At 25.9% G+C, this 12,515-nt stretch overlaps 1 protein-coding gene across 3 annotated transcripts in view; it reads left to right on the forward strand.

The window, feature by feature from the left end:
- Positions 1 to 6,759, forward strand: part of LOC136085811 (uncharacterized) — a 57,303-nt gene extending 50,544 nt beyond the window's left edge. For 2 of the 3 annotated variants that reach the window (XM_065807345.1, XM_065807346.1), the window contains exons 13-15: positions 1,117 to 1,190; positions 3,858 to 4,016; positions 6,466 to 6,759. In XM_065807345.1, the coding sequence (XP_065663417.1) occupies positions 1,117 to 1,190; positions 3,858 to 4,016; positions 6,466 to 6,706 (474 nt within the window). In that variant the 3' untranslated portion in view covers positions 6,707 to 6,759. Of the gene's footprint in view, positions 1 to 1,116; positions 1,191 to 3,857; positions 4,017 to 4,870; positions 5,052 to 6,465 lie in introns of those variants that run through there. The other variant, XM_065807347.1, reaches the window with a different exon arrangement.
- The last annotated feature ends 5,756 nt before the right edge of the window (positions 6,760 to 12,515 follow it).

Consider the following 12,515-nt stretch of genomic DNA (forward strand, 5'->3'; position numbering starts at 1 on the left):
ACTGGTTATAAAATTACTAATATAAAATTAAAAATGTATAACATATAAAAAGTACAATTAGGTTTATAGAATTTGATTTGTTGATAAATATTCATTTATAAATATTAACGTTAATAAACTAATAATCTATTGTAATTTAAATTTAATAACATAATTTCATATTAAATATGTTATCATAAAAATAGAGAATTGTAACTACCTAGGAAAATAGTAAATATCTGGGAGTCTATTTTATTAGAGAAGATAATACATTATTTTCTCTAATAAAATAGTTTTAAAAACTATTTTATCAGAGAAGATAATGTATTATCAAAATTTGTGCAATAACCCTAATAATTGTGCAATACCCCTAATAATGGGCGTCAATGATTTAAAGTAAAAAGGATTAAAATTAAAGGTAGTATTAATAATTAAATTAAAGGAAGTTTTAAAAAAGGATTTCACAAAAAGCTAAAATTTGAGTCTATTATAGAGACTCTTTGACAATTAAAGACTTCGTGCTTTTTGTTTTTGAATATTTAATTTTGTAATTTCAATATTAAGAATTGTAGCTCATGGTATGTCAACAGACAAAAAGAGCATAAATTAGGGTTTAGCATTCACAAAGGTCAGACAAAATGCTATAAACTAGTTTACTAGTGGAGGAATATAGCTAAGAAAGGGAAAATAAAGATTGAACATAAACTAGAGAGATACAATTGATATGCAGATTATATGTCAATGGAGGTCAATGGAGGTGCTCAACATTTTAATTATAATGGCCATGATTATTTAGGTTTAAAAAACTTACAACCTATAATTAAAAATGCTACTTGAAACAATTCAAATGAGATTTGAATTGTTTCAAATAAGATTGATATCTGCGTCTATAAAATAAATCACAAGCAATATTTGCTTTAAAATTTGGACTTTTTTGGAATTAATACTTTAGTATGGCATCATCATTATATCATTCATGCAGATTTATATTTGTAATTATTTGTGTTTATTTAAAATACATATAAATATTAAATTATATGCTGTGATCAGGATATATTTTTACCAGTAATTAATTTGGTAAAAATTTTAATAAAAAAGTTTATATATGTGTATATATTTGTATCAATTATTTTATAGGTATTTTGCACATCAACTTTGCTTTATTCTGGTTTAGTTTTTTTACTCCCAACAACCAGACTAATTAAAAATAGGTAATAAATTAATATTTATATAAACTTGAGCATTTTTGTATTGGTTTAAACTAAAATATTCATTCTCATGTTTTAACTAACCAACATTACAGTCTATTCGCGATAACTAAAACCTCCAAGGGACCTAGGAAAATGGTTTGACTAACCAATATTTGACTAAAGTTGAACTTTGGCTAGTATGAGGTATTAGTTGGAGTATATAGGCAATTTTTCTTTACTCAATGCTTAAGTATAAACATTAAATATATACCATTATGCTAAAAAAAAACATGAAAAATGTTTAAGTAAAATAAGTTACATATTGTATTCACTCTGTGCACTCAAAAGGTAACATTGAAAAAAGTTTAGCAACACAATGACTCTTAATATTTGGTTATAACCTTATTATTTGGTTATAAAATATGTCTTAGAGCTAGCAACCTTTTATAGGATCTTCAGATTTAAATAAAAAATACATAAAAATATTAGGCTACTGTTATTTAAGAATTATATAGAATGACTTCTAAAAAATAGTTTAATCAAGTTATATTAAGTATATTATTATACATAAAAAAATTGTATGCTGGTGGAACGAAGATATAAACGCATGGTTTACAGAGGACTTGTTTTGTGGCACACTTTAGTAGAAAAATTCAAACAAAAAAAAGTAAAAAAGACAACTGAAAAAGATTTACATTTTTGAGTAATAATGTAGATTTTGAAAACATTCTGTTAATAGATGAAAAGGTGGTTTAACAGTCAGGTCTAGAGTTTTTAGTGTTGGAGATAAGTAACTGCAAAAAATGGTATGTGTTCGAAGTTTTTTTGCGTTTATTCCTATATAAAATAAAAATATTTTTCAAAAAGTTGCAGCAATTGGAGACTAAAACAATATTAAATTTCCTTTTGTCCCAAATCGTCCAAAAATTTAAAAATTTTGTAAGAAAATCAAAAGTTGTTAAAAAGTTATTAGTATTCATTGTTTACTATTCCTCATTTATCCCCAAGAATTTACTTCTATTAATTTCTAATGGTTATTAAATTATTAATTCTCCCCAAAATTTGTCCCAAATGTATTAGAAAAATTGAATTTTTTTGTAATATTTTAAACTATGTCAAAATACTTGACTTAAAGTGTAACTGTTTAACTTTTTCCTTTCAGTTTTTTTCTTAATATTAAAAAACATTGAGATTTTTTAATGAGTTCTCTGCTTACATTTCAAATAGAAAAGAATTTGTTGATCAATAAAGCTAATTTTTTGCTGTTGAGGTTTGATTGCTGATCCAATATATTTTCATAGTGACTAAATTCTGGAAAATTTAAATTCTAAAAAATCTAGAAGACTTTAACGGTCTTCCAGTATGTAACATGTTGATAATGTCATTATCAGCTTCTAGATTCTCACTTTTTTTTGTATGTAAAGTTCAGAAACATGTAGGTGTTCTTTTTTTTTCTCAGTTTGCTTTTTTTGCATTGTATTTTTGATTTAACAAGTCTAATCACTTGTTATTTGTCACTAAAACTGGTATTGATCAAAAAATAACCATAATGCACTGGTTTTGATCAAAATATGATTGTAATGCACTGGTATTTTAAAAAAACAACCATAATACATTTGTATTTACACAAATATTATTGCTAAATTTTTGGGTCCATTTTGTAAACCATAGGTTTACACCCCCAATCATGATTTTGTAAATCATGATTCCGGGTGCCTTCACCAAATTTTGTTTTAAGCACATTATTATATTAAGAACATTATTCAAGGCATAAAATGCAAGTAAAATTGGAATCTTAACCCTATTCCTGAAGTTTTCTTAAGCAAATGGTTAAAATGGCTTTTCATACTACTATAGCCTATTGCTTTGAGAAAATTTAAAACTTGTTTATTTATCAAGAAGATAAACTTTTTCTGTTCAGTTATTTTATCATTTTCAGAAAAAAAAACTGAATGGAAAAAGTTAAACAGTAAACATTCACCAGAAGGTTTTCAATTTAAAAAACATCTTAATTGTATAATTTATTACAATTGGATATTTGATCCATTTACAGATTCTGTGATAGATATATTTTTTAAAGGTCTATAGATATTATATACATATATTGTATATACATATATTATTATATACATATATGTATATAATATTATTCATAAATTAGATATTTGCATTACTAAATTTTTTACATCTTTTCGATTATCTTTTTTTTTTTTTTTTTTTTTGTTAATTCAACATTCCAAGGCCCAGAAGGCCACTATAGACAAGGAGGCTACTTAATTTTGGTTATAACCCTCTTTCAGCTCTATAACTCCGAAACATGAACCTTGACAAACAAGGCCACTGCGCGGAAACTATGTATACAACCCCTCTCAAAGAGTGTATCTGTTAAAGTTGCCTAACTTTATTGTGCTCAGCATTTTCTTACTCCTGATTCCATTACCTCTGATTCCATTACTCCTCTACCTCTATAAATCTCTTAATTTTCCTTGTATGAAATCCTGTTGTCATATTTGCCTGGTTTTTCTAATGATGCCCTTCCTCTTATAGACAATGTCTAAAAACAAATTGTGATTGTTGTTGGATCTGTCAAGTTTTTTTTTTATTAAAATGTATAGAAATAGATATTAAATTTTAATAAAAAAAAATCTTGATTATAATTATTTTGTATTTAACATTTAATGATTTTAGGAAAGGATTGTGGGTAGGATTGTGGATTACCCAATGCCTTATTAGATCAATGTACACTGCAGGTCTTTTATGCATCAATGTTTTTATAAACAATTCGGTTGAACCAGAGTTTCTGGGATTGGCGAATGGTGTTGGATTATCTTTTGCCTCATTAGGAAGGTAATATATCAAATTTTGTGATAGAATTTTTTTGGTTTCAATTTAAAGCTTATTTATTAAAACTGATTAGTATTTCTATCTAATATATTTTTCCAACTTTTTTTTACCACTAAAGCCAAGGGGGGTACTGCGTTCAAGAAGGCTACTCATTTTTTATGTTTACTTGTGTTTTTATTTTTTTAAACTGTTGTTAGAATCTTCTCCTAATTTTAAAACTCTGAAATATGAACTCTGAGGAACATGGGTGCTACTTCTAAAAACAATTATAACTATTTTTTAGATTTATCCAATTACAATTTTTATTAAACATTAATTTTGAGAATTGACTTGCACAACCATAGTTGACTTTTTAGTGAATACTAAAATAGAATATTTTTATTTATGTTTAACACTACTTTGCTTTAGTTTAAAAAGGTTTTGCCTTTTTTTTTTACCAAAGTAAGTGTTTTACATGCCAAATAGTTAATCATGTTGTATCTTCATGAAAAATTTTCATGACATGAAAACATTTTAAATTTGAAAAAGTTTTTAAGCACTCACCTGAATATATATTTTATATATATTCTATATTCTACTTAAAATAATACAACAGCCATATACTAATAATACTATTTCAATTATTATTCATTAAATATTATTTATACAATATTTATAACAAAATATATATTTAGTTTATTCAACTTACTTGTTTGATCTAAAAACATTAATTCTTGTTAAAAATAACAATAAAATAGTAAACATGTATTCCTCTTCTAGTGGGACTTGGTGTGGGCTTTTTAACGGTTTTACAATAACATAAATAATGGAGTAAATAAATTATTTAATACGAATACATATGTTTAATTTTTGTTTAGTTTGACGACCCTTCCTCAGATTACAATGATTTTAATGATATTAGAAATGACTATGATCCTGAGCTTTATGAAAAATCCCCTACTTCATACAATTAGAAACCCTTACCTAGCTTTGCAAAAGCAGCACTATGTTACAAAATTATTGACAATGCGGCTGCTTATCTAGCTACAGAATTACTAATAGATTGTAAATTAATAAGATTAACAATTGAAATCTTGAATTAAAAAATAAGATTATCTTACTACAGAAAGTAGAACAAATGCAAGAAAGTATTTAAAACGCATAAAATTATTAGCAGTGGAATTGGAGTTTTTAAATCAAATGTAGCTAAAGAAGTTCTAGAAGAGTTAACCAGCTTGGAAAATCTTGAAGTTATGGTTCTTAACAATTTAAATTAAAATACTGGTGCAAACCATGCAAGATAGTCAAAGTTTGCGTTTTGTATTATATATAAATATACTAGAGAGACAGAGTTTCTGCAGAGTTGATTATGATAACTAAGTGTATAGTTTAAGTATATGCTCCAATTCGGTTTGCTATAAACAGATCAGGTTATTACAAAGCAAAAATTCTTTTTAAAATGACTTAGCTGACAAAACTACAAGGTAAAAAGATTCAATAAGTTGTTTTCAAAAAATTAGATGAAAATTTATGTTGCTGATTAAAGGGAAACTTTCACTATCGTATGATTATGGATGATAAAAAAAGGAAACCGAAGCAAAGCTACAGATCAAATACTTAAAATTATGAAGAGAAAAATAAAAAATTTGTTCTAAGATTAAACCCATTGTAAATTTTGTAATTACCAAGTGCAAGTATGTCAAATTGATGTAAAAGCTCCTACTACAATTAGTTTTTCACCTGCTGACCTAATGAATTCAAAAGAATTTGGAGAGGTTTTGCCACTTTCATATCTAACAAATAACTTTCAATCAGTTGAAAATGTTGTAAAGTCATTTAACAAAGCATCTAAGCTAGTTTATGGTTTTTAAAAAAAAAGACAACTTTATTCTTTTAAAGATCAAAGTAGAAATGAAAGCTACAAAGAAGTTAACAAAATCAACCATTTTATCCTGAGTGAACAATTATTTTTATGATAAACAACAATAGTTAGAAATTCTTAAACTCGTGTTTGTTTTAATATGAATAATGCGGTAAACTCCGTAAAATTGCTTTTTTTTACTAAGAGTTGATCTGAGGTTTAGCCTGTTCAACACCTCTATCAGACCCATATTTTATAGGTGGTTCGGTAAAAAACATGAAGGTTTAATATTTATATTAATTCTTTACATTTTAGCCAGTTTTTGCAACATGCTATATTCAAGTAAAGTATATATGTTCGCAATATTTTTAGTTTTTAAATATTGAAGCCCGAATTAGTTTTGTTTTTGTTTTTAATTATTTTTTATGAATATGTGTTTAGTTTTACATATAAAATCTTCAACAGCCATAACAATTTTTGTTCTCAAAAATTTTTTTCAGGTGAAACTGCCCTAGTTTGTATGTATGTATGTATGTATGTATCTATGTGTGCATGTATGTATGTATGTATGTATTTAAATATTATTTCTCAAATTTTTTTCTTCATCTTTAGAGCAATTGGCTCAGTAATTTTTGGTCAAGCATACTCCTGGTCAATGAAGAATTTAAAAAATCGATTAGATTTACACAAAACTGTTTCGTTTCCATTTAACGAGTACTTTGCTTTTGCACTGATGTCTATTTCTACGTTAGTTGTCTTAACAGTTGGTACTTTCCTTCCTAATAGCATTAATAAGAAATTTTCGCCAAAATTAAATCAAGAATGTGAAATGGAAAAAACACAAAAAGTTTAATTATTTGGTTATTTTGATATTTAAGTTGTGTGAAATTTAAAAGATCAAAGAGTTTCTTTTTTTTTTTTTCTTCTTACTTGTTTCTTTTTTTGTTTACGCTATTCGAAACTCAAAATAGATCATTTACAGCAACACAGTTCTTAATAAAACATCCTTCAAAACTTGATTATACATTTCTAAATGCCGAGTTAAAATCGTTTTTTTTTTTAAGTTTACTGCTATTGACTTTGTATAAATTTATTTTATTAGCAACCAAATTTCAATTTTTTTCGAGTTCAAAATATAATTTTGGAAATTTTAAACATGCATTCTTCAAATAGGTATGAACCTAAAAACGACTTCTAACTCTACGTGAATGTTTGCTTAACCATGTCTGAGTCTATTGATCATAATATATATGCAATGAATCTCTTGATCATATCGTACGCAATAGACCAAATAATTACTATGTTCAAATTCTTTAACATATTGCGTGTAGCGTGGGGGAAAATAAAATATAACAATGCCATTTTTTTTGCGTATTCCTAAACTGCCAGGTTTTCATAAGTAACGCTGCTGTTCTAAGGGAAAAGCATTTAGTTAATTTATAAAGCAATGCAGGAGTACACAAAATGTTCCAGCGATTTTTAAAAAACCCTCGTTAGTCATACATGACAAATTCGAATCTTTTTTAAAGAAAATTTAAAATTGTTGGTACAAATTTTCCTATCGAACGATAAATTGTACAAAATATTGCGGTCAATTGCTGGCCACGCTTAACACTACAGACTCCTCTACTTTTAGCAGCCTATATTTTAAGAGGGTTTTTTTTTTTTTGCACAGTATTGAAACCTGATTCGTCAACTTAAAAGATATTTTTAGGCAAATTTATATTTTTTTATTACTGTTTATAGTTTTTTTCAGCCCGTTCTTGAGAAAATGATGTGTTTCCTATTGATCTCAGTGAGATTTGTGGATTACATTTTAAATATCTAGTCAAACGTTTTTTACCAGCCATTTTAATTAAATAGATGTTTAAAAAATAACCAATTAAGTATTAAGATTTATTACATTCATACAAAATCATACAAATATATAAAAAATTAAGTTTGCAGTTAAATTAAATTTACTTGGTAAAGTGAAGTTTTTGATTTTTTGAAAATTAAGTCTGAACAGATATCAAAATGTTTCGGCAGATGATGACGTCAAATTAATACTCGGATTTATAGCCTTAGTTCCGCTCCGCAATTCATCTCAAAATTGTTTAGAAAAGTAAACATTTCTAGAATTTGAGAAGATTTGAGAAAATATTTGAGAGGCAGAATATGACATATTGATATTACTTTGATATAAAAATTTTTTAACGCTAAATTACTTTCCAAATATATCACAAACTTAAGTTCGAAATATCTATCTTACCAAACGATTTTGTGATAATTTACGGAACGGAACTGAGACTATATTCCCGCATATTGATAAATTACTTAAAACACGTGAAATAGTTTATTTTTATTACCAGTTTGAGCGTGTTTTCAAACTTACAGTAACAGTACTATAAAATCTTAATAGACCAATCAATAGCAAAACTTTTCTGCAAATGGTTTTTATCGCTACAGACATTTCGCGCTAAACTTGTATTATATATTTTACGGATTTTATATGTGATTTTATGGATTATAGTAGGTCTATATTCTACCATTTTTTAATTATATCTTGTGATTATACTCTCACATTGGTAACAAATATAATCAATATAAATAATATCAAATTGATATTTGCAGAAAATTTGTTTCAAGAAATGGACACTTCTATTGTAATTATATTCCTGATTAAAAATTATTTATTAAACAACTAAAAATCTATATGTGAAGTAATTTTTTAAACTTGAAATTTGGTGAAAAAAACAGCATTAAATCTCTAAAAATAATTTAAAGAAATTATAAAGTATAAGTAATCTAATTAGTAAATATAAATGGCTCATTTTTCTTAGAACGTGCTGCGATGAAAATTTTTTCAAATTGGCTTGTTGTTGGAGGTTATTTTAATCTTTTTGCAGGAAGGTAAGTTGTCAATTACAGCGTGCCAACACCTAAAAAACAAAAATAAAAAATTGCTACTGTCCTATCAATTTATCATACATATTCTATTTTCATTCGATTTGTAAATTTTAATTCATAAATCTTGAGCTCAACTTAATTTTAAACCAATGGAACAACTTGATTTTTAGACCAAGAAACTTTAGACCAGTATAATAACTTAAACTAATAGTACTATTTTATACATTTTTTAATTCATGTTTTAAAGATCAAATATTTTGAAGCAGTTTTTTTTCCCACAAAGCCAAATACAATGAAAAATAATATCTAGTGTGTTTCAATATCCTAATAACACAATAATGTAGAATAAACATAAATGTACTTCATAAAATGATCTAATGCCATTTCTCGGTTAAACATAAATAACACTGATGTGTAACACGTTGCAAGTTAAGATATTTGTAAACATTTTTCATTCTCATTTATATATATACCTAATATTAAATATTATTTTTTACAAAATTTATTTAATCGACTATAAAATTTTTTTCAAATTTGTTAAAATGTCAAGTGACAAATAAATAAAAACTTTTATAACATTTACATTTTAAAATACTAAATAAAAATAAAGTCTTTGTTAAATTTTTTTTTTTAAATCAAATAATAAAGCATACATTTTTTTTAAACGGTTGCAAATTTTCTGATAATTAGTCAAAGCCACATAAAAACATCAGTGATAAACTCATGTTTATCTTTTACTTCATTTATAACTAGTAAATCAAAAAAAAATTCTTTTTTCAAATCCATGCTTTATGCAAGCAGAATTCTATTGGGCCTAGAAATTCTTTTTTTGTTATCTTTTGTAGAAGGAAAAATTACTGTTACGTTTTTAAATTTTTTTTTTTATTAATTCAGTGTTCTTATGGGGAAATACAAATTAAATTTTTGTTAACTTAATTAACTTTTTTTGGTCAAATTTTTCCATTTCCTTGTATTGTCATCGAAAATGATTAAGTGTGCAAAATTTGAGCAAAATTGGTTGAGAAAAAAGCTTTCAAAAATTGATTTCAAATTTTGTGGCACACAAACATATATATATAGAGAAAGTAACCTTATATAAAGCATGGAAAAAGATTTCACAAATGGTCCTTCGTGTGTTACGTCAATATTACCCTGAAAACATTCTTTATATTATTTTTTTTTCTTTCTGTTTAACATAGTATAAATACTATTTGTACAATGTTCGTATGCATAATATGCATATGCATTGCATCTATATGCATTGCATATAGATAACATAAAATAAAATATAAAAACATATATTATATAAATAAAACAAAATAAAGTTAAAGCAGATAGGGGATTAAAGAAGATGAGGATAACCAAACGTTACATTGCATTCTCTTAGAAAAAAATTAATATTATGGTGTAAACAACCAAACCTATTCCTGGATTACAAGTCTTCTAACAGATAGAAAGCAATATGTTCATAATGTACAATCCGGAATATTAACATCAATTTTTTTTTCATAGAAACCCTTTGTACAAGTTTAAATAATACATCGTTATGGTAAAAAGCTTGTATAAAAAATAATAATAATAACTAAGTTACCGTTAAAATAGTCAAGACAAAAATAAATTAATTGAAAAGGAAAACTTTTCTTCAGATCAAATTAAATTTTTTTTTTTTTGTTTAAAACTTAAATGACTCTAAGGAGTTCAGCATAACTTTATATTCCTTATGGCATTCATTCATTAATTTAGGACCTCGATAAGATATGCAAAACTCTTAGAGTTTATCAGATTTCTGATTTAATTTAAAGTTGTTGCTTCTATTTGATCTTAGATTATACTTTTCCTTTAGATTAATTTCAAACTTATTCTTGAAGTTTGCTGGCATAAGATTGTTGTAGTATCTATACATAAAAATTAGATGCTGATAGATATTTATTTTAAATATATTCATCATTTTCATATCTTTCATAAAAGGTTTTGCGTGTTCTCGTCAATGTTTAAAGTATATGACACGGCAAGCGTGTTTTTGTAGCCTATAAATTTTTCTGAAGTTTTGTTGATTGCGTACTTCCCCGTGATATTTGCATAATTAATAAAACAGCGGATTAGCCATTGGATTAATTTGAGACTTGACATATTGACGTATTGTCGAACTCAATACATTACGCCATAAGTGTTTGTAATTTTTGACTGTGCATAATTTATATGGGGAAGCCAGGAGAATTCATTTATAAGAATTTCTAAAAATTTTATACTCGCTTGGTTTTTAATTATTGCATCATTTAAATAAAGTTTGCGCAACTTAAGAGGAATGTTTAATTTTTTCATTTTTTTATGGAGTAGAATAGAATTCGTTTTTTCAACATTAATTGAGAGTTTGTTTGCCCTAAACCAACTATTTTCTTTATTTAATTCCATGTTTATATCCGTATATAGATGTTTGATATCATTATTGGTAAGAAATAAATTTGTATCGTCTGCATACATTATTGAGTTCAGTTTTAATGATGTATTACTAAAGTCGTTAATATAAATTAAGAATAGTTTACTAAGAACTAGAATACTAAGAAATTAAAACAATTAAAACAATTAAAACATTAAAAATTAATAAAGGTCAAGATTATGATAATATCCCAGTCAATATAATTTTGAATGTTTCTCAGAAACAATTCAACCTGTTTTCCAAATACTAACTCTTCAATAATTACAGGATGATTTAAAACTAGCTAAAATTATTCCTATCGATAAATCTGGAGTAAATTCCTCCTTAAATAACTTTAGACCAATATCAATCCTTTTCGTATTTTCAAAACTCCTCCAAAGAATAATCTACAACCATTTATATAAATACCTGATTGCAAACAAAATCCTGAATGAAAACCTGGCTTGAAATGAATGAAACTGAATGAAATTATGGCTTTCAAATTCAACACTCAACAGAGCACGCAATTGTAGATCTCACCAACTAAACAAACTAGTAAATAAATCAATTTCTAATCCAGGTAATTAAAGTTCTTCAAAAACGTAGTAAATAAATTAATTTCAAGTCCAGATAATTAAAGTTCTTTGAAAACAAAGTTAAAAAATCTGATACTTAGAGAAGCTATTAAATGGTTTACTTACTTTGATTATAGAATGTTTCTTCATTAATTTTAATAGCTAAAGCTATTAAAATTAATGAAGAAACATTCTATAATCAAAGTGTGATAGCTGACGAATTAAATTTTTTTTTTGTATCAGTTGGTCCGACAAATTAAATAGATAATTACGCTTTTACTTCGTTTTACACGTTCGACAAATTAAATAGATAATTACGTCCGACAAATTAAATAGATCCGACAATGGTCCGACAAATTAAATAGATAATTACGCTTTTACTTCGTTTTACGCGTTTACTTCGTTTTACGCAATAACTTCGTTTTTAAATTCTTTTGAGGTATCCTTTGAGGAACTTGAACGTTCTTTTAAAATGCCTAAATCTAATAAAACAGCTGGTCATGACGATATTAATTCCAATGTTATTATCGACTTGTATGAAACCACTAAAGATATTCTATTTCAAGTTTTACAGTGTTCAATAAAACAGGGTATTTTTCCCGACAATCTGAAAAAAGCCAGAGTTTTACCAATGTTTAAAGGTGGAGATACAACCAGTGTCTCAAATTATCGCCCAATTTCAATTTTGCCTGTTTTTTCTAAAATTTTAGAAAGAATATTATATAATGTAATTTTCAACCATTTATCTTTAAATAATATAACGGGTGATGCGGAAGTTATTG

The sequence above is a fragment of the Hydra vulgaris genome, chromosome 10 (genome assembly GCF_038396675.1).
Source record: "Hydra vulgaris chromosome 10, alternate assembly HydraT2T_AEP".
Classification (NCBI taxonomy): Eukaryota; Metazoa; Cnidaria; class Hydrozoa; order Anthoathecata; family Hydridae; genus Hydra; species Hydra vulgaris.